At 43.7% G+C, this 22,474-nt stretch overlaps 1 protein-coding gene across 1 annotated transcript in view; it reads left to right on the top strand.

Moving 5' to 3' along the window:
* Positions 1-22,474, top strand: part of LOC308461100 (vomeronasal type-2 receptor 26-like) — a 34,121-nt gene that overhangs the window by 6,019 nt on the left and 5,628 nt on the right. Inside the window, exons 2-4 of the mRNA XM_080977725.1 lie at positions 937-1,164; positions 2,356-2,482; positions 15,273-16,154. Of these exons, the coding sequence (XP_080833851.1) occupies positions 1,064-1,164; positions 2,356-2,482; positions 15,273-16,154 (1,110 nt within the window). The 5' untranslated portion in view covers positions 937-1,063. The remainder of the gene's footprint in view (positions 1-936; positions 1,165-2,355; positions 2,483-15,272; positions 16,155-22,474) is intronic.

Genomic DNA, 22,474 nt, shown 5'->3' on the forward strand with positions numbered 1-22,474 from the left:
TTAGGATAAGCATGTGAACCCACCCTGTGCAGAAAACCTTTTGTGCTCTCTCCCTACCCCACACCCCACCAATTGCAAGAGCCCTAAGAAACTGTGTCAGAGGTTTTCCTCCCAGTCCCACCTCACTTGGCATCCAGCGACTCTTTCACAAGTTTTTCTCTTGCCACCAAGCAGGTATTGGTTGCAAGCTGAGGTTGGAAGGTTTACCCTGTGTAATTAAAAAGATAAGTGAGTACCCTGGCAGGGGATGGTGCTGGGATGGTGCCCCAGACCCCTAAAAGGGAACCACTGAATTAGAAAATTTCTTGTATGAGGTTAATGGCATAAATTGGCCACATGTAGTGTATCTCAAGCAGCCTGAAATGACCATTGTGGCCAAGTGCACCATGTTCTGCCCCACATTGTGGGTGTCTGGCGTGCATATGTGATGTCATGCGCTGCATGTGATGTCACACACTGGCAGGAGCCCCAGCCATTCAGAGGGCTCTCTAAGGCATCTCCCAATAGCCTTCAGAGATTGTAAGGGGCTCCATCAACCCCACCCATTGCTCCTTAGGAGCCCACTGCTGCAGCAGGTGGCAGTGATGGAGCCCATCACAGCAGCAGGAGGGCCTGCCAGAGCCCTTCCAGCATGGCCCCCTCATTGAAAATTTTGTGGGTGCCTGGGAACTCAGAGCCCCAGAGAGATGGTGCCAGTGCTTGTGGCTTTCTGTAGTTTCTTATCATCAGATAATATGCATAAAAATGTCTGGCTTCCATGGTAACCCAAACAAACAGAGCCAGGAAAAGATCTTAAATTCTCCCAGGAAAACTATTGAATTATTTTGTTGTTGTTCTTCAGTTGTCTAGTTGTATCCGACTCTTCATGACCCCATAAATTATCTTAGTAACACTATTACAACACTTCATAGACCTTTTGATTCTCTTTCCACCTAGCTGCACTCATTCCTGCAGAGGCTTGCATTCAACAACAGTGCTGGGGATGAAATTACATTCAATGAACATGGGGAATTAGCAGGTGGATTTGATATTACAAACCTGGTCACTTTCCCAAATAATTCCTATGTCAGGGTCAAAGTTGGAAGACTGGATCCTCAGGCCCCTCCTGGCAAAGAGCTCACCATTAATGGGAACGGAATCCAATGGCACAGAGTCTTCACTCAGGTAAGGAAATCACTGCCCACAGGTGGGAGAGCATGTAGTTTTGCCACATGAGGTGAAAAGGGAAGTGCTGCCCAACTACTACTGCCACTACTAATAATGCTGCTCCTAATAATTTTATTAATAAATAAACAAATGAACCAAAGAGCAATATGCACAGAAGACATGTCACACCAAGAAGGACCAATGGCTATCAGAGAGTGTTGTCCAACATGCTTGTTTGTTGATAGCTTTCCGGTTAGTAGCATTAGATAGAATGCTAAGCTGACTGTATCATTGTGAATGAACATTGTAATCTTCTAGAGTTTTTCTGATGCTGCTTGAGACTCTAATGTTGAGTTGGAATGATAGAAGCAGGGATGTACATAGCGCAAAATATGGTCTGAAGCTCAACATCAAAAAAACTAAGATCATGGTCACTGGGCCCATCACCTCCTGGCAAATAGAAGGGGAAGAAATGGAGGCAGTGAGAGATTTTACTTTCTTGGGCTCCATGATCACTGCAGATGGTGACAGCAGTCACGAAATTAAAAGACGCCTTCTTCTTGGGAGAAAAGCAAACCTACAGCATCTTAAAAAGCAGAGACATCACCTTGCCAACAAAGGTCCGTATAGTTAAAGCTATGGTTTTCCCAGTAGTGATGTATGGAAGTGAGAGCTGGACCATAAAGAAGGCTAATAGTCAAAGAATTGATGCTTTTCAATTATGGTGCTGGAGGAGACTCTTGAGAGTCCCATGGACTGCAAGAAGATCAAACCTATCCATTCTTAAGGAAATCAGCCCTGAGTGCTCACTGGAAGGACAGATCCTGAAGCTGAGGCTCCAATATTTTGGCCACCTCATGAGAAAAGAAGACTCCCTGGAAAAGACCCTGATGTTGGGAAAGATTGAGGCCACAAGGAGAAGGGGACGACAGAGGATGAGATGGTTGGACAGTGTTCTCGAAGCTACCAACATGAGTTTGACCAAACTGTGTGAGGCAGTGGAAGACAGAAGTGCCTGGCGTGCTCTGGTCCATGGGGTCACGAAAAGTCAGACACGACTAAACGACTAAACAACATGTGCTGCCTCAGCACATATGGTTCCTACATTTAACATTTCTGACCCTTGTGTTTACTGATAGATCACCTGATGTTACCTGAATCCCCTAAAACATTTTCTTAATATTAACCCCTTCGTGTCCCTTTGGATAGGTGCCACCCGTTTCCTTATGTAATGCCAACTGCCATCCTGGTTATGAGAAGAAAAAGAAGGAGGGGAAGAAGTTTTGTTGTTATGATTGTGATCCATGTCCTCGTGGGATGTTCTCAGATGAGAAGGGTGAGAGACATGCCATATTATATTTTTTATATGCCATATTAGCATATAAAAGTCATTTTAGAAACTTCTGAGCAAATCGGCAATGGGATTTGCTCTGTTTTATTCTACTATTAACAATAATCTCCCTGCTGTCTCAGTAAAAGCTGCCAGTATGAAGAAATTATATTAGCTTTCTAGTGGGTATAACATGAAAATGTGACTTTACCTGTAATGTAAAGATTTTCCATCACTTTATCTATATTGATCTTTGAAACGTTATTAAATATAACGTTCCATGATGTTTAATGCAGTTTCCCATTGCCAGTGGCTCACTGCTGTGGTGTCACATTTTAATAATGCATGTTACCGTTATAAATCACTAGTGTAGCTCCACCCCAAGATTGTTTTGTCCTGAAGACAGCACTAAAAATTTTAGGGGGGAGGAGGTAATAGGAGTGATTGTCTTTTCTCTAAGAACAAGGATTTTGGGGACAGGGTTAAAATCCTATAAAAATCACCCCTCTTGTTTCCAAGATTCCAGCTGTAATATTTCTCTGATTTCATTATGCAGTATCTGTTGTTCTAAGAATATGGAAGAGGATCACTATAAACATAGTTTCTCCATATAGGAAATGTTAAATTCCATGCATAACTGTCAGGGAACTGCCATCGGAAGGAAGGGAGGTGAAAGGGCTCACACAGGTTGGGAGAGACTCAGCAGCTGAAGAGGGAACCAGTAGGGGGAGAGGAGGTGAGCTGAGGGAAAGTGAGCTGGAGGGATGGCTCAGAGACACTTCCAGCGAAAACAGTGGGGAGGTTTCAGGACCTCCTGTAGGGACACCCACTCCTCGCCGGAAACTGTCACGCAGAGAGTCCAGAAGACGTGTTTCCGTTAAGGAGCTTTTATGTTGGAAGCGATTCCGAAAGCAACCACTGTCGGAATCTGCCAGCGACTGACGGAGCCATGTTTAAGGGGCTCCGTTACAGACAGAGGTTTGCAAACTTGACCAAACTCTGAGGGACTTGGATTTTACACACAAGCAGCTCATCGTCCCATCACAGCATTCCAACAGTCTCCGTGAGCAGCTTGTGCAGGAGAAGGCATCATGAGCAACCCAGCCGGAACCGGAGAAGCAGGAGCTGGAGCGGGTCCAAGCCTGGAAGAAAGGTACCGGGCGTTGGAGGTCCAGCTAGCGCTGCAGATGGCGAGGCTCGAGGAGAGGAGGGCTCAAGATGCAGAGAAGGGGAAAACCACCCCGCTCGCCAGAAAGTTTCCAGGATTGGTACAGAAGTATGGGGGGGAGCCCAAGGACTATCATGCCTTTAGGACAGAGATGCAATATGCCCTTAATCTGCAGTTTGATGACTTTCCCGACGAGGAATCGCGGGTGGCTTTTGTGATTGGGCATCTCGAAAAGGGGGCGAAAGACTGGGTGAGGCCCCTGATGGCAACGAATAATGACATCCTGAAGGACACGAGGAAGTTTTTTCGTGCCATGGATCTGATGTTTTCCAGCGATATTGAGCAGGGAGTGGTACGCAGACAGTTAATGGCGTGCAAACAGGGGAGCCGATCTGTTCGTGAGTACTGGACTGAGTTTACCATGTTGATCCATAAATTGGGGTGGGATCTATCGGCGGAACCCATTCAAATGCTCTTTGAAGAAGGGCTTTCTTCGGCTGTGAAAGACGAACTTTCCCGGGCGCCCAGGGCGGAATCTATGGACCAGCTGACCAAATCAGCGCTGACCATAGGAGCGTGCCAAGAGGCGAGAGCCTTGGAGAGGCGGGAAGGGAAGGGGGAACGTTGGAGGGAGCTTCGCATTCCAGAGATTCCAGAGCCACCGTTCCCGCCGGGAGAGCCGATGGAAATTGGAACAGCGCGCGCGCGCGCAGTTTCAAAGCCCAGTGAAGAGCGGAAGAAGGAGGGGAAGGGCGCCAAGAAATGTTATCTCTGCCAACAGCCAGGTCATTTTGCCAGAGTCTGCCCCCAAAGGAAGGAATGGCAAGGAATGGCGGGAGCTGTTGGGGAGAGGGAGGAAAAGGTACCGGAGCAAGTAAAAGCCAACGCCTGGCTGCCACCGTCAGGGCACAGCAGCCAGGCCAAAGAGCAGTGAAAGTGCCCACGCCGGAACCTCCTAAACCCGCCCTAGTGATAGAGGTGTTACTAGAGCTGCCTAACGGACACCCACTAAAGATAAAGGCGCTATTGGACTCAGGCAGCTCCTGCAATTTCATGAGTAAGGAGTTTGCTGCTGAGCACCAGATACAGACTATCCCTTTAAGTAACCCTTTGCAGGTGACCACGATCGATGGAAGGGAGCTGCTGGGAGGAGAAGTCAGCCAGCAGACCGTCCCAATGATAATGAGGGTAGCAAGACACACTGAGCTAATAGCGTTTAATGTGGCTACCTTGGGAGGAGCTCCCATTATTTTGGGGATGAGCTGGCTAGCGTTACATGATCCGCTAGTGGGCTGGCATCAGAGAGTGGTCTCCTTTGGGTCAGCACATTGTCTAGAACACTGCAAAGAGCGGGAGGCTCAAGGAGGAGCCAGAGCCACTCTAGCAGGGACGGAAGTAACGGAGAAGGGGAAGGTTCCCCAACAATACGCCGACCTGAGCAACGTCTTCAGCGAGAGGGAGGCAGACAAACTACCCCCACATAGACCCTTTGACTGTCAAATCAATTTACTCCCTGGGGCACAGCTCCCTGTAGGCAAGCTGTACGCCATGTCAGACAGAGAGATGCAGGAGCTAAGGGAGTTCATTGACAAGAACCTGAAGAGAGGGTTCATCAGAGAGTCCAGGGCGGTGGGGGGCAGCCCAGTGTTTTTTGTGGATAAAAAAAACACGGACAAACCTAGACTTGTAGTGGACTTCAGGGCCTTAAATGCAGTGTCAGAACCAGTGACTTTCCCGATGCCCAGAATTGATGACATTTTGACAAGGGTCAGGAAGGGAAAGATTTTTACTAAACTGGACCTGAGGGGGGCGTACAACCTGATACGAATAAGGAAGGGGGATGAATGGAAAACCACCATGTTCACCCCTTTGGGGGCATTTGAATATTTAGTTATGCCCTTCGGCTTACAAGCAGGCTCCGCGTGCTTTCAATCGTTTATGAACCACGTCCTGGGGCCTTTGCTTTACAAGAATTGTGTGGCCTTCTTAGATGACGTGTTAGTATATTCAGAGAATGAGGAGCAGCATGTAAAAGACGTCAGGGAAGTGTTGGGCAGACTGCAAGCCAATCAGCTGTGGGTGAAGCTAGAGAAGTGTCAGTTTCATGCCAAGGAGGTGGAATTCCTGGGGTACCGCTTGTCGGACAAGGGATTGGCCATGGATCCTGGCAAGGTCCAAGCGGTACTGGAATGGAAAACACCGAAAACAAGGAAGGATGTGCAAAGATTCCTTGGATTTGGAAACTTCTATCGGAAGTTCATCAGAAATTTTGCCCACTTGACGGCGCCCATTACGGACTGTCTCAGCAGTAAGAGGAAATTCGTTTGGACGGCGGAGGCGGGGCGAGCTTTTGAGGAGCTGAAAAGGGCGTTTGCTTCGGAAGAACAGCTCCTGCATGTGGATTTACAAAAACCGATGCGAGTGGAAACGGACGCATCAGACCGGGCTGTGGGGGCGGTGCTTCTGCAGCCTGGCAAGGAGGAGTCGGAGTGGAGACCGTGTGCCTTTTTTTCGCGAAAGCTGAACAAATCTGAGAGGAACTACACGGTGTATGACCGAGAACTACTAGCCATTCATGAAGCGTTCAGGAGATGGAGGCATTTATTAATTGGGGCACAACATAAGGTGCAAGTGTGCACGGACCACAAGAACTTAGAGTATTGGAGAACGGCACGAGTGCTCAACCAACGGCAAGTGAGATGGGCCCAGGAGTTCTCCAAATTCCACTTTGAAATTTGTTATGTGCCAGGTCCAGAAAATGTTAGGGCGGACGCTCTCTCACGCAAACCTGAATATTTGGAAGGGGAGGGGGCACCCGAAGAGAGACATGTCATCCCAGAGGACCGCTGGGTGTGTGGGGCGGCATTGGTGGGGCAAAGAGAACTGGTAGAGGAAACAGAGAATGATGAATACGCCCAGAATAAGCTCTGAGGTCTTAGGGGTGAGGGAGAGGAACCAGGGGGTTTCGAGGAAAGAAATGGAGCTTTGTATTACAAAGGGGCACTGTATATCCCTGAAGGAGACTTAAGGGGGAGGGTACTCAAGCAGTTGCACGACAGCCCCACGGCGGGGCATTTTGGACAACACAAAACCATGTGGTTGGTCACCAGGGAATTTTGGTGGCCTAAGGTGAGGGAAGATGTACGGGAGTATGTAAGAGGGTGCGAGCAATGCCAGCGAGCCAAAGGGGAGAGGCGGGCGCCGGCGGGGCTATTAGAACCCTTACCAACCCCAGAACGACCTTGGGAGGCAGTGTCGATAGATTTTATGACTGATCTGCCGAAGTCCAAGGGGAAAACAGCCATCATGGTGGTGGTAGACCTACTAACAAAGATGTGCCACTTTGTAGCCTGCTCGCATGCAGTCACGGCGGAAGAGACAGCGAAGTTATTTGTAGAACACATTTTTAGGTTGCACGGAGTGCCATTGAGGGTGGTCTCAGACAGGGGAAAGCAATTTACTTCCAGGTTCTGGAGGAAGCTCATGAGCTTACTGCAGGTGGAGGTCAACTTTTCGACTGCCCGGCACCCTGAAACCAACGGGCAGGCGGAAAGAGCAAACGGTGTCCTCCAGCAATACCTGAGGTGTTATGTCAATGACAGAGAGAATGACTGGGTAGAAAAGTTGGCGCTGGCGGAATTTGCCTACAACAATGCAGAGAATGTGTCCACAGGGATGAGCCCCTTCTTGGCTAATTATGGGTGTCATCCCAGGGCTTTCCCAGGGGGAGAAGGGGAGAGATGGAGCGTCCCGGCAGCCGAGCATTTTGTAGAAGAAATGGAAGCAATCCATCGTCAGCTCCAACTCAACTTAGAAAGGGCGAAGGAAGAATACAAGAGGCAGGCAGACAAAAACCGAAGGGAAGGTGAAACCATAAGGGTGGGAGATAGGGTGTGGCTGTCAACCCAAGGGTTGCCGTTCAAAGGAGGTTGTAAGAAATTAAGACCCAGGAGATTGGGTCCCTTTGAGGTCATTCAACAGGTCAACCCAGTGGCTTTCAGGCTCCGGTTACCCAACCACATGAAACTGCACCCAGTATTTCACAGGTCGTTACTGTCACCGTATGAGGGGGGACGAGAAGGGATGTCCACTCGGGGACCGATCATAGAAGAAAGGGAATGCAGCAGCCATGTGGCAGAAATCCTCGACGCCAGGTGGAAGGGGGATCAGGTGGAGTATTTGGTAGCGTGGGAAGGAGAACCGGAGTCAGAAAACACTTGGGTAATGGCAGAAGATATCAATGACGAGGTATTGATAGAAACGTTCCATCAAAGGTTCCCAAGGAAACCTCAGCCTGTGGAGAGGTTCCGGAGGGAATACTTTGGGACCACCGATGAGGAGGAGGAGTTGGAAGGATTCCCGGACTCGGAAGGGGAAGGGGAGATGGACTCTGAGGAGGAGGAGTACTTCGAGACCAGGAACCGCAACACGTGGAGAGAAGTGTTCGAGACATCGGAAGATGAAGGAAGTTCATTCCGGGGTTTTGCCTCCTCACCGCCCATAGAGGAGGGGGCGGGAGGGGGTGAAGGGGGCCCTGGAGGGGAGGTGGATGTCAGGGAACTGCCATCGGAAGGAAGGGAGGTGAAAGGGCTCACACAGGTTGGGAGAGACTCAGCAGCTGAAGAGGGAACCAGTAGGGGGAGAGGAGGTGAGCTGAGGGAAAGTGAGCTGGAGGGATGGCTCAGAGACACTTCCAGCGAAAACAGTGGGGAGGTTTCAGGACCTCCTGTAGGGACACCCACTCCTCGCCGGAAACTGTCACGCAGAGAGTCCAGAAGACGTGTTTCCGTTAAGGAGCTTTTATGTTGGAAGCGATTCCGAAAGCAACCACTGTCGGAATCTGCCAGCGACTGACGGAGCCATGTTTAAGGGGCTCCGTTACAGACAGAGGTTTGCAAACTTGACCAAACTCTGAGGGACTTGGATTTTACACACAAGCAGCTCATCGTCCCATCACAATAACTTTATCTTCAAAGCATCTAGGGCACTAGCATTTGCACTAGAAGTTTTGAAACTTTTCCTCATGGAAACACTATGGTAAGGAATCTCCTGTTTTTTTTAAGAAAACCACTCTTAAGCATATTTTGGATAGTTATCAATTGTCGTGCAACCTTTTTTCAGGGTTGGAAACCTGTGCCAGATGTCCTGTGGATCAATTTCCAAATGAAGAGCAGAATGAGTGCATTCCCAAGAAACCAAACGTCCTAGGCTTTGGTGAAACTTTGGCCTTGGTTTCAACTTTCTCTGCGCTTTTATTCTCTCTGATCACAGCTATGGTACTTGGCATTTTCATTAAGCACCGGGACACTGCCATCGTCAAAGCCAATAACAGAAGCCTCACTTACATTCTCCTCATCTCCCTCCTCTTGTGTTTCCTCTGCTCCTTGGTGTTCATTGGAATGCCTAATAAGGCAACCTGCCCACTCCGACAAACGGCTTTTGGCATTGTCTTCTCTGTGGCCCTCTCTAGCATCTTGGCCAAGACTATTTCAGTGGTTTTGGCATTCATGGCTACCAAGCCCGATTCCACAATCAGGAAGTGGGTAGGCAAAAAACTGGCTTATTCCATTGTCCTTTCCTGCTCTGTGATTCAAGTAGGAATCTGTGCCTTCTGGTTGGCAACCTCTGCCCCATTCCCAGATGTGGACATGCACTCAAGCAGTGAAGAAATTATATTCTTATGTAACGAAGGGTCAGTTCTCATGTTCTATGGTGTTTTAGGCTACATGGGCTTCCTGGCCATGATCAGCTTCACTGTGGCCTTCTTAGCCAGGAAGTTGCCGAACAGCTTCAATGAAGCCAAGTTCATCACCTTCAGCATGCTGGTCTTCTGCAGTGTTTGGTTCTCTTTTATTCCCACGTACTTGAGCACTAGAGGAAAATACATGGTGGCTGTGGAGATCTTCTCCATCTTGGCTTCCAGTGCTGGGCTGCTGGGTTGCATCTTTTCCCCTAAATGCTACATTATTGTGGTGAGGCCTGAGCTGAATAACAGAGAGCAGGTGATACGGAGAAAGATGTAAATTACAGTATAGTTTGGCATTTCTGTATTTAGAATCTGTAGAATTGTTTTCATGGTAATTTCACCATCCTTTTTCAAGAAAGGAAGTTACCTGAAATGATCAAAATAACACAAGAGAGTCTCTTATCATTTATATTCTTGATATCCAGTGTAGTTGTATATGAGGTGTAAATGAACAGGGATTACGTGTATGAAAGAAACTATGAATGATTTCCAACTACTTGAATGCCTACACGTCCTCTTACTCTTCTTCTCCTGCATCCAAAGAGATGCCCTCTTATCTTCCCAAGAGGCCCTGAACCTCTCCTGAAGCTATGCTCGGGAAAAGAGAGAAGAGAAGAAAAAGAACACAAGAACTTGAGAAGTTGCCACAAGCCAAATTGTGCCTATTTGGGAGATCTGGGTATCTATCAAATTCATGTGGGATAGTCATATTTTGCAGCAGGTTGGATTAGATGAAGCGGAATGATCCAGGGCTGCTGTGGAGAGGTGCATCAGTCAGTATGTGGGTGCCAGCATCAGACTGGAAAACTTCTGAAAAGGCAGAATCCTATCTGATCATAAGCTGTACCTTCCTGGGAGAAGGCAGAACCCTGACACTATCCGGCACTCCTCCCTGCCAGACACCCCACTCCATGGCATCTATGCCTCTTGCAGGCTTTTAGAATTCCCAGGATAAACTTGGACTTCTACATTTCTGGAATCTCATACATCAATAGACATGATGCTGTGAAGGGAGACAGGAAGTGATTCACCTTGCCATAGGTAGAAACTGCTGTAGACTCAGTGGTCTCTAATACTTGACATAGCCCTGACAGATCAATATCACCCTAGAGATGCAGCCTTTTTCTACTCCCCACTCTTATTTGCACCAGGGGTAGTCAATCTGTGGCCCTCCAGATGTTGCTTAATGACAGCTCCCACCAGCTCACAACAGACCATTATTATCAAGGATGATGGAAGCTGTAGTCCAGAAACATCTAGACTGCATAACAGTGCCTATCATGGCCTTACACTGATGGGCCACCCAGACAATCTTCTGAATTAATGCTTCCTACCAGAGTAAGAGAGAGATGTCTGGAACCAGTGGTTTTCAACCAGTGTGGCATCCTGGGGTGTCTTGAATGATGGTCGGGGTGCCACGGACAAGACTGGCCTCTCTCCCTCTTTCCTTCCCTCCCTCCTCTGATGCCCTCGTGTGACTCGGCCTCCCAAAGGCTTGCACAGCCTTGGCTAGAAGCTCCCCTAATGAATGTTGCCTCAGGGGCTGGCCAGGGCTGCTCCCAAGGCTCCTGTGGGGCAGTGTTAGGGGGTACCTCTCTTTGGGGTAGGGGGCAGCTCAGAGACCAGGGGAGGCAGCAGTAGCTGCCCGGGGACTCCCAAGGAGAGGGCAGAAGCGAGGTGGCAGAGGGAACATGTGAGGGTGTTTGTAAAAGGGTGGGAGGCTGCCAGCTCTGCAGGCAAGGGGTGACATAACTGGGCTTTGGAGCCCCACAGGGGTGCCGCAGGAAGAGTGTAGTTGGTCAAGGTATTTGGTTTGTTTTTAGTTCTGGGTGTCCTGCATTAGCAAACAGATAGGACAAGATGCCTTTGGAGGCTTCTTTCTAACCTTTGATTCTGTGATGTGCCAGATATGTTTACTTTGGCCGTTCTCCTACTGGTGATGCAACATAGAGCCCAAAAACATTGCAAAAGTAATTATCTCCTCTATAATTATTAAAATTATGGTAATCAATTCACCTGGAAAAGCTCCAAAAGGCAGAATGCAAAATAAGAAATAAAAATTAAATCTGAAATGATTAAAAGTACACTGGTGTTCCATAGAGCGCTAAGGTAAGGGAGGAGAGGTGAAGCCAGCTTTTGCTTTTCATTGTATTGGTTAGATTTCAAATCATAGCATTCAATGAATTTTTTGTGACAGTGCTGAGGTTAATGAGAAGGTGGAGACCTGCCCCTTTAAGTACAGAATCAGCATAGTCAGTGGTTTCAAAATACATCTTGTTCAAGTCAGGCTGATGATAGTAACAATATTGTAGAGAGGAAAATGAGAGTCGGGGTGTAGAAGGATATTTGTGATCAGGATGTTGTTGCTACTGCTTCTCCTGCTGTTTCCCAATATGGTGCCCCAAGTGCATACTGTTGTTTGCAGCGGAAATAATCCTGTGCATATTCCACATGAGTGGTATGAACAAGGGGACCTTATCATTGGTGGGATAATGTCTCATATCCAATACATATTACCCAGCATTTCCTTCGATGAACACCCATCTCAGGTCTTTATTAACAGCCCAATGTAAGTAAATGGCTCTTAAGATCATTTCATTTATTCTTTCTACATTTATATCTGAGTATGAAGTACTTTATAGTACTATAAAGACTATAAGTACATCTGGAGTGCTCTGGTCCATGGGGTCACAAAGAGTCGGACACGACTAAACGTCTAAACAACAACAACAACAACAAAAGTACTTGGTTTGCTTTGAAACCCAAAGTAAGATTAAACCAAATAGTAAGATTTTATAATACTATTTTACCCTTGATCAGAGCATCTTCCAATGAAGCTAGACCTCCCCAGTCACAGGGGTGGCATTGGGGTTCTGCAATAAGTGGCCACACATTGGGTACAAGCCATGGGAGTGCTGTCTCAAAACCTGGTAAACAAGGCGCTGGGCTTTGGGAAGGAGGCATGGGCTCTGACAATATCCTAGAGTCCTCCTCCCCACTTCCCAAAGCTTAGTTAGCGCTTTCCCAGCCTTGGGAACGGGGTGGGGGCTCGAGGACCCTACCCGAGCCTCGTGTCTCCTTCCTTAATCCAGTCATAGCTTTACCCACCTTTGGGAAGGCCATGCAAGGGCTAAGTGGGTGCAAAATTTTGGCCTTGCCCAGGGTACCATAGTACCAAAGTCTGCCACTGCCAGTCAATTCCATATAGCTAGATTTCAAAAGCCAAGATGGGCAAGGGTCAAGGGGTCCATTTGGCAGCTTCAAATCTTCAAGCACAGTCACTACATCCTCAGGGCACAATAATTTAAACTGATCCAGCAAAGATGGAACAGAGAGTGCTCTGTATACCATTTGACTCTCTCCAATCATGACATGCAACTCCGAATCTGATTTATTCCATCCCTAAAGTGTTTTTAAAGTTAAAATAGCAGGCTGCTAAAGTTATAAGAGAAATGTTCTCTTGGCCACATAACAAACCTATATTCAACATTGAAAAGCTCTTCCAGACAGCTAGTTGTGGACACAATTGTAGTGAAGAAGTAAGCTGTCTTCACCACTGCCCCTTCCCTTCCATGTACCAGGTGCAGAAATGAAACCTCAACCATGTTTGAGTTGATTCTGTTTCACATCACCACCACTTGCTCTCTAGCCATGATCCTCCTGCCCACAGTAATTTAGCATGGCAGACTTGCATTGGGGAGATCAGGGTTCAAATCTCCATTTACTTGGCCAGCTACACACTAGGGGCTTTCATGCATAAGCAAGGGGAGAGAGGAGAGCTATGAAACCCAGCTTGAGCTGCTTTAGTGAAAGATGGTGTAAAATAGAAGTTATGTCTAAAGCACTTTGAAAACAATCAGGGATAAGCATTAAATGCACTGAGTAAGAATTGGATGAGAGCCACTTTAAAATCATCACTTCCAGATCATCAGTCGGCATTCTTCATATCCAAAATGGCAGCTGCCAATTCCATTATCTTCATTTCATACCAGTTTGTGTTGCTAAGGACAACAACTGATGAAGGGGCTTTTTAATGATTTCAATAACTGTACATGTTTCTAGTAATAAAAAGCAACGTGGTTAGAAAAACAGAATGTTATTACGTGAAGATCACTTCTCAATCTTTATGTTCAGACAAATAAAAAAATTGATTTGGGTGGAAGAGAGATCCAGACATTAACTCTATAGAAACAAAATCATTTCCGTATTTCTAACATGATTTAATTGAGGAAGTTGTATCCCTCAGATCTAAGAGTTGTGCACTGTTTAATTCCCTATAAAATGGTAAGGCATTTTCTTTGCAGGATTATGAGAAAGTTCTACCAACACATCCTGGCCTTGGTGTTTGCTGTTGATGAGATCAATGAGAATCTGAAGATCTTGCCCAATGTCACTCTTGGATTCCACATGTATGATAGCTATTTTGATTCAAGGATGACCTACCGAAACACTCTGGATTTGCTCCTTAAATCACATTACTTTGTCCCCAACTACAGGTGTGGCATCCAGAAAAATGTTGTAGGAGTCATTGGGGGACTTAATTCTGACACCTCCTCATCCATGGCAGATGTCTTAGGTCTTTACAAGATTCCACAGGTAGAATATGGGTTTTGAAAAATTGATATTTCATGCCGTAGTTCACTCTTTTCTCCTCCCACTAGGAATCTGTTGATTCCTAAATTTGAAGTGGCAAAATGGAAAAGGGAAATGGGTTGCAATTTATGGAATTTTGGGGGGGAGGTATAATATTATTACCCAACCAGGTACATGAAAGGACCTAGGTTCTAAAGAATGTGTGTATAATATATTTAATGAACAATTTTTTGATATGTTCCAATATTATAAATGGGGTACCTCCCTGCACAGGTATGATGATCTTTAGTACTGTCCACTTTCAGAGGCTTATTGAAAACAAATTTCTTGTTATTTTTCTGGCATTTGGGGATGGATATATTCTTACCAATATGGTGTTGTTCTGCTGCATTACTAGACTACTTTTTAGTTGCCTTAATCTTTGCAGGATCATCCTTTAGGATCCCCTGAATCCTTCCATTCCTTCTGCCATTCCATGGTTACTATTATCAATCTTTTCCCCCCAACTGTTTCTCTTACTTTCTCTATTCCATTTTTACCATAGGTTTTCATACATTACAAGCATTATTCAAATCCTGTCAGAGTTTTTAGTTGTTTTCCTTGTTCTCTTAAATACATTATGATTTTTTCCCATTCCTTTTTAAAGTTCTTCTCTTCTGATTTTCCCGGTCATTTTCAGCATTTCAGCGTAGTCCATCAACTTCAGCAGCCATTCCTCTCTGGTCGGGACTTCTTTCCATCTCTTGGCCAGTAGTATATGTGCTGCTGTAGTCACATACATAAATAATCATTTCTGCTCCTTTGGTATCTCTGCATCTTTTATAAGTTATGGCTTATTGTGGTCACATAAAATTAAAATGCACAATATTCAGGAAATCTTCCGAATTTCCAGGAGATCCTCCCACAAGAGTTCTTAGTAGAAATGCCATCAACCTCTCTCTACAAGATTATAGACCAAAAGAACATGATCAATTGCTTGTATTTCTCCAGTTCCACTTTGGAGTATTGTTGAAGGCAATGCAAGAATAAAAGCTCTCCTGTTCCTGGAGAGAATCTGTGTGTACAAGTATGCAGCTGTGATGACTCCCATAATAATAGGAATTAATATCTACAAAATTAAATGAGCAATATTGTTTGTTTGGTTTTTGAGCAATATATTTTCTATGTAGATGGGGGTCGGCCCTGACTAAGATTAGTAAATATGGGATATACAGGATTTATGCTCAGAAAACAGGTGCATTGTGAATTCTTGTTTCCACTTGGAAAGGTTTGGCTTTTTCCTTTCTCAGATTTCGTATGGTTCATTTGAACCAGCCACAAATGATCAAATCAAAGTTGCTTCCTTCTACCGCATGGTACCCAATGAAGATCTTCAGTACAAGGGAATTATCCAGTTACTTCTGCATTTTGGATGGAAATGGGTCGGGCTCATCACTCCAAATAATGAAGCTGGAGAACGTTTCTTGCAGATCATTGAACCAATGCTTTTCCAGAATGGAATCTGTTCAGAATTCACTGAAAAAATTGAATACCATCTGCATTTCACTGGTAACATACTTCATATGGTGGGTGAAACAAGGATTTTGTTCCCAGCTTTCATGTCAAGCAAAGCTAATGCAGTTGTTATATATGGAGAAAGTACATCTATTTTATGGCTATCAAGTACTATAGAGGTAAGGAATATGTTTCAGCTGATATTGCCTCCATCTAAGAGGAAGCAACCTGGAGGAAAAGTATGGATTACAACAGCCCAAATTGATTTCATATTATATGCTTTTAAAAAAATTATTGAAATTAATGTACAAATGTTCCATGGTGCTATCTCGTCTGCGATTCACTCCAATGAGATTCAAGACTTTTCAGACTTTCTAAGGAATGTAAAGCCTTCCTGGGCAGATGCAGATGGTTTTATCAACGATTTCTGGGGACAAGCATTCAGTTGTTCACTTTCAAATTCCACAGCATCAGAAGACACATGTACTGGAGAGGAGATGCTGGACAGCCTTCCTGCACCATTTTTTGAAATGAGCATGACTGGCCACAGCTACAGTATCTATAATGCTGTCTATGCTTTGGCACATGCCTTACATATTAGGTATACATCTGAAGCCATCCACAAAAGGACAAAAGGTGGAGACAGACTCTCTTCTCAGAATGTAGAGCCTTGGCAGGTAATGTTTCCTCTTATAAAGTGTTCAGTGTTCTGCACTGTGTTGATAATATAATGTGAGTTGGCATTCATCTATAAGTAAATAATTAAAGTAATAAATACTTCAAAGATTAACTTTAAATTATTTCATTTCCTATAATTATACTAAGCAGACTTTAGATTATACAGACTTTCATAAGTGACACACAAGCAGCAACTACTTGACAAGTTAATAATTTTTCTAAAAATTTGAATATTTACAACTGGCACTGTTCCAGTATTTCTACTGGTATTTAATTAGACCAGTGCTTCCTAATTTGCTTCTGAAAAATTTGATAACTCTATGGTAGTTACCTGTGCAAAGCAATGTTTTGAAGAAAATGTGGGGTAGCCCAGAATAAGCAATGGATTTTAAGTATACTGGAAAATAGACCATAAAATTGGTGATTTTACCATGCAAAAATGACCAAGATTTAGTTGGAGGGGAGACAAATTTAATTTCATTAAAGTATAGTATAATGTAGAAATTATGACACACATACACATGCTGCTAGAAATGTCATAATTTCTTCATTGTACTATAATGAAATATATACCAGGAACCAGACAGAGGGCCTTCTTGGTAGTGACACCCTCCCTGTGGAACGCCCTCCCTTCAGATGTCAAGGAGATAAAGAACTACAAAACTTTTAGAAGACATCTGAAGGCAACCCTGCATTGGGAAGTATTTAATGTTTGATATTTTTTTTTATTATTTATTTATTTATTTTATAAATATTTATTAGGGTTTAAAATACAAATAGATATAATAAACAATATAACATATGTCCTAACATAATTTCACATCTTCTTTGGACTCCCTCACGTCTCCCGCTCCCACTTTCATCGTTATAAATTTTTACCAGCAATTTATCATCTTGTTTGCATTCTTATGTCCCATCTATTTATTTATAGTCTAGTAATTCTCGAAAAAGTTTATGTTTTCTCAATCTCACTTATCATCCTGAATCATCTAATTTAGTGGTGCTCGATTATTTATGATCTAGCATCCTGCTTAACATTCAATCAAATTACAGTATTTTTGTAGATAAATCTTGAATTTCTTCCAATCCTCCTCCATCCTCTCCTCTCCCAGGTCACGGATTCTGCCGGTCATCTCAGCCAATTCCATATAGTCTATCAGTTGCATCTGCCATTCTTCCAGTGTGGGTAGATCTTGAGTTTTCCAGTGCTTCGCAAGAAGTATCCTTGCTGCTGTTGTTGCGTACATAAAAAGTGTCCGGTCCTTCTTTGCCACCCCTTGGCCGACAATACCCAAAAGAAAGGCCTCTGGTTTCTTTGTGAAGGTATACTTAAATACCTTTTTCAGCTCATTATAGATCATTTCCCAGAACGCCTTCACTTTAGGGCAGGTCCACCAGAGGTGGAAGAATGTTCCTTCACTCTCTTTACATTTTCAGCACTTATTATCAGACAGGTGGTATATTTTTGCAAGTTTGACTGAGGTCATATACCATCTATATATCATTTTCATTACATTTTCTTTCAAAGCATTGCATGCAGTAAAGTTCAACCCAGTACTCCACAACCTTTCCCAGTCCTCAAACATGATATTGTACCCAATGTCCTGCGCCCACCTTATCATAGCCGATTTAACCATTTCATCTTGTGTATTCCATTTTAACAGCAAGTTATACATTCTTGAAAGTACCTTAATCTTTGGTTCTAACAGTTCTGTTTCTAGTTTCGATTTCTCCACCTGGAACCTAGTTTCTTGTCATTTTTTAAAACTTCTTTAATCTGAGCGTAGTGTAACCAGTCTCACACTTTATCCTTCATTTTCTCCAAACTCTGCAATTTCCAATTGTCTCCATCTTTTTCTAGTATTTCCCAGTATTTTGGCCATTTGGCCTCCATATTGGGTCTTTTTCGGGCCTTAGCTTCCAAAGGTGAAGCCACCTTGGAGTTTTATTTTCCAGCAAGTCTTTATATTTTGTCCAGACATTAAACAGTGATTTTCTGACAATATGGTTCTTAAAGGCCTTATTGATTTTAACCTTGTCGTACCATAAGTATGCATGCCATCCAAAAGTATTGTTGAACCCTTCCAAGTCCAACACGTCAGTGTCTTCGAGAAGTAGCCAGTCTTTTAGCCAGCAGAAAGCTGCGGCCTCATAGTACAACTTTAAGTCTGGCAGGGCAAAGCCCCCTCTTTCTTTCGCATCAGTTAATATCTTAAACTTAATTCTGGGTTTTTTGCCCTGCCAGACAAACTTAGAGATATCTCTCTGCCACTTCTGAAAACACTCCGTCTTATCCACAACCTGGAGTGTTTGAAACAAAAGCAACATCTTTGGCAATACATTCATCTTGATAGCAGCAATTCGGCCTAACAAAGAAAGTTTCAATTTTGTCCAGCTGTCTAAATCTCTCTTAATTTCTGACCAACATTTTTCGTAGTTATCCTTAAATAGACTCAGATTTTTTGCTGTTATGTTTACCCCTAGGTACTTTACTTTTTTAACCACATTTAGTTCTGTCTCTCTCTGAAACCGTTCTGACTCTGTATCTGTCAAGTTTTTTCCCAAAACCTTAGTTTTCTGTTTATTTAATTTGAATCCCGCCACCCGACCAAAGTCGTAAATCAGTTGTAATACTCTTTTCGTACTAGACTCTGGCTCCTGCAGGGTCAAAACCAAGTCATCTGCAAAAGCTTTAAGCTTATATTGTTTCTCTCCGACCTGAATTCCTTCCACCAACCGGTCCCCTCTGATCATATTCAGGAGCACTTCCAGAACCGAAATAAATAACAAAGGGGAGATGGGGCAGCCTTGTCGTGTTCCTTTTTCAATTTTAAACTCTTCTGTAACCACATTATTAACTATCAGTTTAGCTTTCTGCTCTGAATATATCGCCTCAATCCCATTCTCAAAGCCCCGTCCCACTCCCATTTCTTTTAAATTTCCCTTCATAAATTTCCAGGAAATGTTGTCAAAGGCCTTCTCCGCATCTATAAAAATTAAGACTGCTTTTGTGTTTATATCTGTTTGCAAAAGTTCCAAAATGTCAATAATATTCCTTGTATTAGCAAACAAATGTCTGCCTGGGAGAAAGCCTGCCTGGTCCTTGTGGATTACTTCATTTAAAACTTTTTTAAGTCTACTTGCCAAAATGTCTGCAAATATTTTGTAATCCACATTTAGAAGAGAGATGGGACGATAGTTCTTAAGTTGTGTCTTTTCAGCTTCCGACTTTGGTATCAATGTGATAAACGCTTCCTTCCACGACTCCAGCGCCCTCTTCCCCTCCATAATTTCGTTGCTGACCTCCATCAAAGGTTGTATCAAATAATCTTTTAGTGTCTTATAGTACTTGGAGGTCAGCCCATCTGGCCCTGGAGATTTGCCCAATTGCATGTTCTGAATGGCCTGTTCAATCTCTTGTCGTGTTATTTTGCAATTCAGGATTGTCCTATTTTCTTGTGACAATTTTGGTAGTCCATTTTTCCCCAAAAATTGTTTAATCTCAGCCTCGTCTTGCGGCCCTTGAGTGTATAATTTTTTAAAATATCTCTGGAAACACTTTCTAATGTCCACAGGATTCTGAATATTTCTTCCTTCAATCTCTAAGTTTGTAACTGTATTTAATCTTTGTCTTCTCTTCAACTGCCAAGCTAGCAGTTTTCCACATTTATTCGCCGACTCAAACGTTTTTTGTTTCATTAATTTGACCTTCCACTCTATTTCCTGGTTTATCAATTTAGAGTATTGTGCTTGATAGAGTTTAATTTCTCTCAGAGTTGGCTGTGACTTCGGGTTTAATCTTAACTTCTTCTCTAATTCTTTTATTTTGTCCAAAATCTTGTCTTTTCTCTCATTTTGTGTCCTTTTCTTTACTGCATTCTGTTGTATCAAGAATCCCCTCATAACGGCTTTGCTTGCGTCCCAGACGATTCTTTTTTCCACCGTGGTGTTCATATTTATCTCAAAATAGTCCTTCAGGGCTTTTTGGGCCTTTTTGGTAATCTCCTGATCTCTAAGCAAGTTGTCATTCATCTTCCATCTAAAAGAGCTGGTTGGTAACAGTGTCATGTCCATCTTTACTGCATTGTGGTCGGAGCAGGTCTTTGGGCAGATTTCCACCTTTCTAGCCTTAGGTGCCAGACCTCTAGATATCCATATTTGGTCGATTCTTGTCCAGGTCAGTTGGGCTTCAGAGAAGAATGTTCCCTCTCTTCCCAAGGGGTTCTTTGTCCTCCAGATGTCAATCAAATCCATATTGTCTGTCATTTCAAAAAAAGTTTTGGGTAGTCTGCCGTCTTTTGTAACATTTTGACTTTGTGACTTGTCCATGTTGGTTGATACGACCCCATTCATGTCTCCCATCATAATGATGTTGTTATAGTCCAGATAGTCCAGCATAGTCTCATGCAACTTCCTGTAGAATTCCGATTTCCCTTCGTTTGGTGCGTAGATTCCTAATATCAAAAGCTTCTCTCCTTGATGTTGTATCTCAATTGCCAAGATTCTTCCATGTTCATCTTTGAATAGGAATTTGGGTGACAGGCTCTCTTTCGCATATATCACCACACCTCTCTTCTTTACTCTATCCGAAGATATAAATTCCTGGCCAAGTCTTTTGTTTATTAACACTTTTCTGTGGAGCCTAGTCACATGTGTTTCCTGTAAACAAATAATGTCCAATTGTTCTTTTTTTAATATATGAAATATTTTCTTCCTTTTTTCCGGAATGTTACAGCCATTTATATTCCAGCTCAAGAGTTGCAGAGACATCCTGAATAAATCTGGTTATTTTTCTAGGGGTGGTATCTTATTCACAGGATCTTCAGGTTCCAAGGGTGCCGGTACTGCCGGTGCTCCAGGCCCAAAGGGTAATTCAATTCCTTTTTGAAGGTCCTCTCCGTATGTAGACAGAAATTTGTCTCTATCTTCCAATGTTCTGATTTTAACCTTCTTCCCTCTAAAGGTAAAAGATATTCCTTGGGGAAATTCCCATCTAAAAACAATTGAGTTGCTCCTCAATAGTTTGACAAGTTCAGAGTAGGCGGATCTGAGGTCCAACAGTTGTCTAGGAATATCTTTGTAAATTTCAATTCTTCTGTCCAGAATGTCCAGTGACTTTTCGTAATGTAGGCCCAAAATCTTATCCCTTTCCTCCTTTGATCTCAATGTTATCAAACAATCTCTGGGCCTCTCCTTCTTTGTAAATCTTCCAAGCCTGAAAGCTGACACAATTTTAAAGTCCTTTTCCTCTAAATTCCAAAACTTGGAGAATTCTTTAGTCAAGAACTCAGCTAGGTTGCCTCCTTCCGCTTCTTGTACCGACCTAATCCTTAAATTATTCTCCCGGTTTCGCAGTTCTATCATAGAAAAATAGATCTGATGTTCACCTACTTGTTTGCAGAGTGGTCTTACCTCTTGTTCTAAATTTTCAAGTTTTTGACTAGTGTCCTCAGCCAGTTTCCGATTTTCTGCTGTGGCCTCCGTCAACTGTCCAATTACCTGTGCGTTCTGTGCGACTTGTCCAGTTAATCTATTTAAACATTCTGTATTTTGATCAATCTTGGCTGTTTGCTCATCTGCTTTCTTGTCCAAAGATTCCACTCTCTTATCCAGAGATTCCAATTTTTCATAGATTTTCTCTAGAATAGAAGCAGATGATCCTGAGGCCATATCTTCCAATTGTAACTGCTCCGTTTCTCCCTCCCTTGCCTGTGGCAGAACGGCTTCTTCTACCTCTGAAGGCAGAGTAGGTACAGATGATCTACGTGTCTGCGAGGCTGAGGTTAGAGTTGTCAAGGTTGTTTGTCTAGTTCTTCCCCTTCTTCTTGTGCCACTCATTCCAAAGTTATCTGAAAGTCAAGGTCAAGCTGAGTTATTCCCATGGGAAAACAGAAGCCCAGAGAAGACAGGAGGCCGGGAAAGAGAAAGTAAATGTACAGTCACTGTTGTAAGTCTCAAATCCTCTAGAGGGAGCTTAAGATGTCTTTAGGGAAGAATTCTAATAAAATTAAAGTCCAGTTTAGTGTCCAGGAACCTTCAAAAACAAGTATTTAGCAGAGTTAATGTTAACAGCCACTTTGTTTCTACCAGTGCTTACTGGTATTTCAAACGGTGTTTCAAAATAGCAAGTCCAGATGCCCTCAGATTGTTGCAAGTTCTGATACACAGTAACCAAATCTGCAAAACTGACAGCTCAGTCTCTCAGGCAGCTCAGGCAGCTCCAGACCCTGGGTTTCTCATTCCAATTGTAATTCCAATAGAAGAAAGGTAGAACGATGCAAATAAAAGGTACAAAATCATAAGCTTAAAGTCCTTACTT

This window comes from Podarcis pityusensis (assembly GCF_964106645.2).
Source record: "Podarcis pityusensis genome assembly, chromosome: 13".
NCBI lineage: Eukaryota > Metazoa > Chordata > Lepidosauria > Squamata > Lacertidae > Podarcis > Podarcis pityusensis.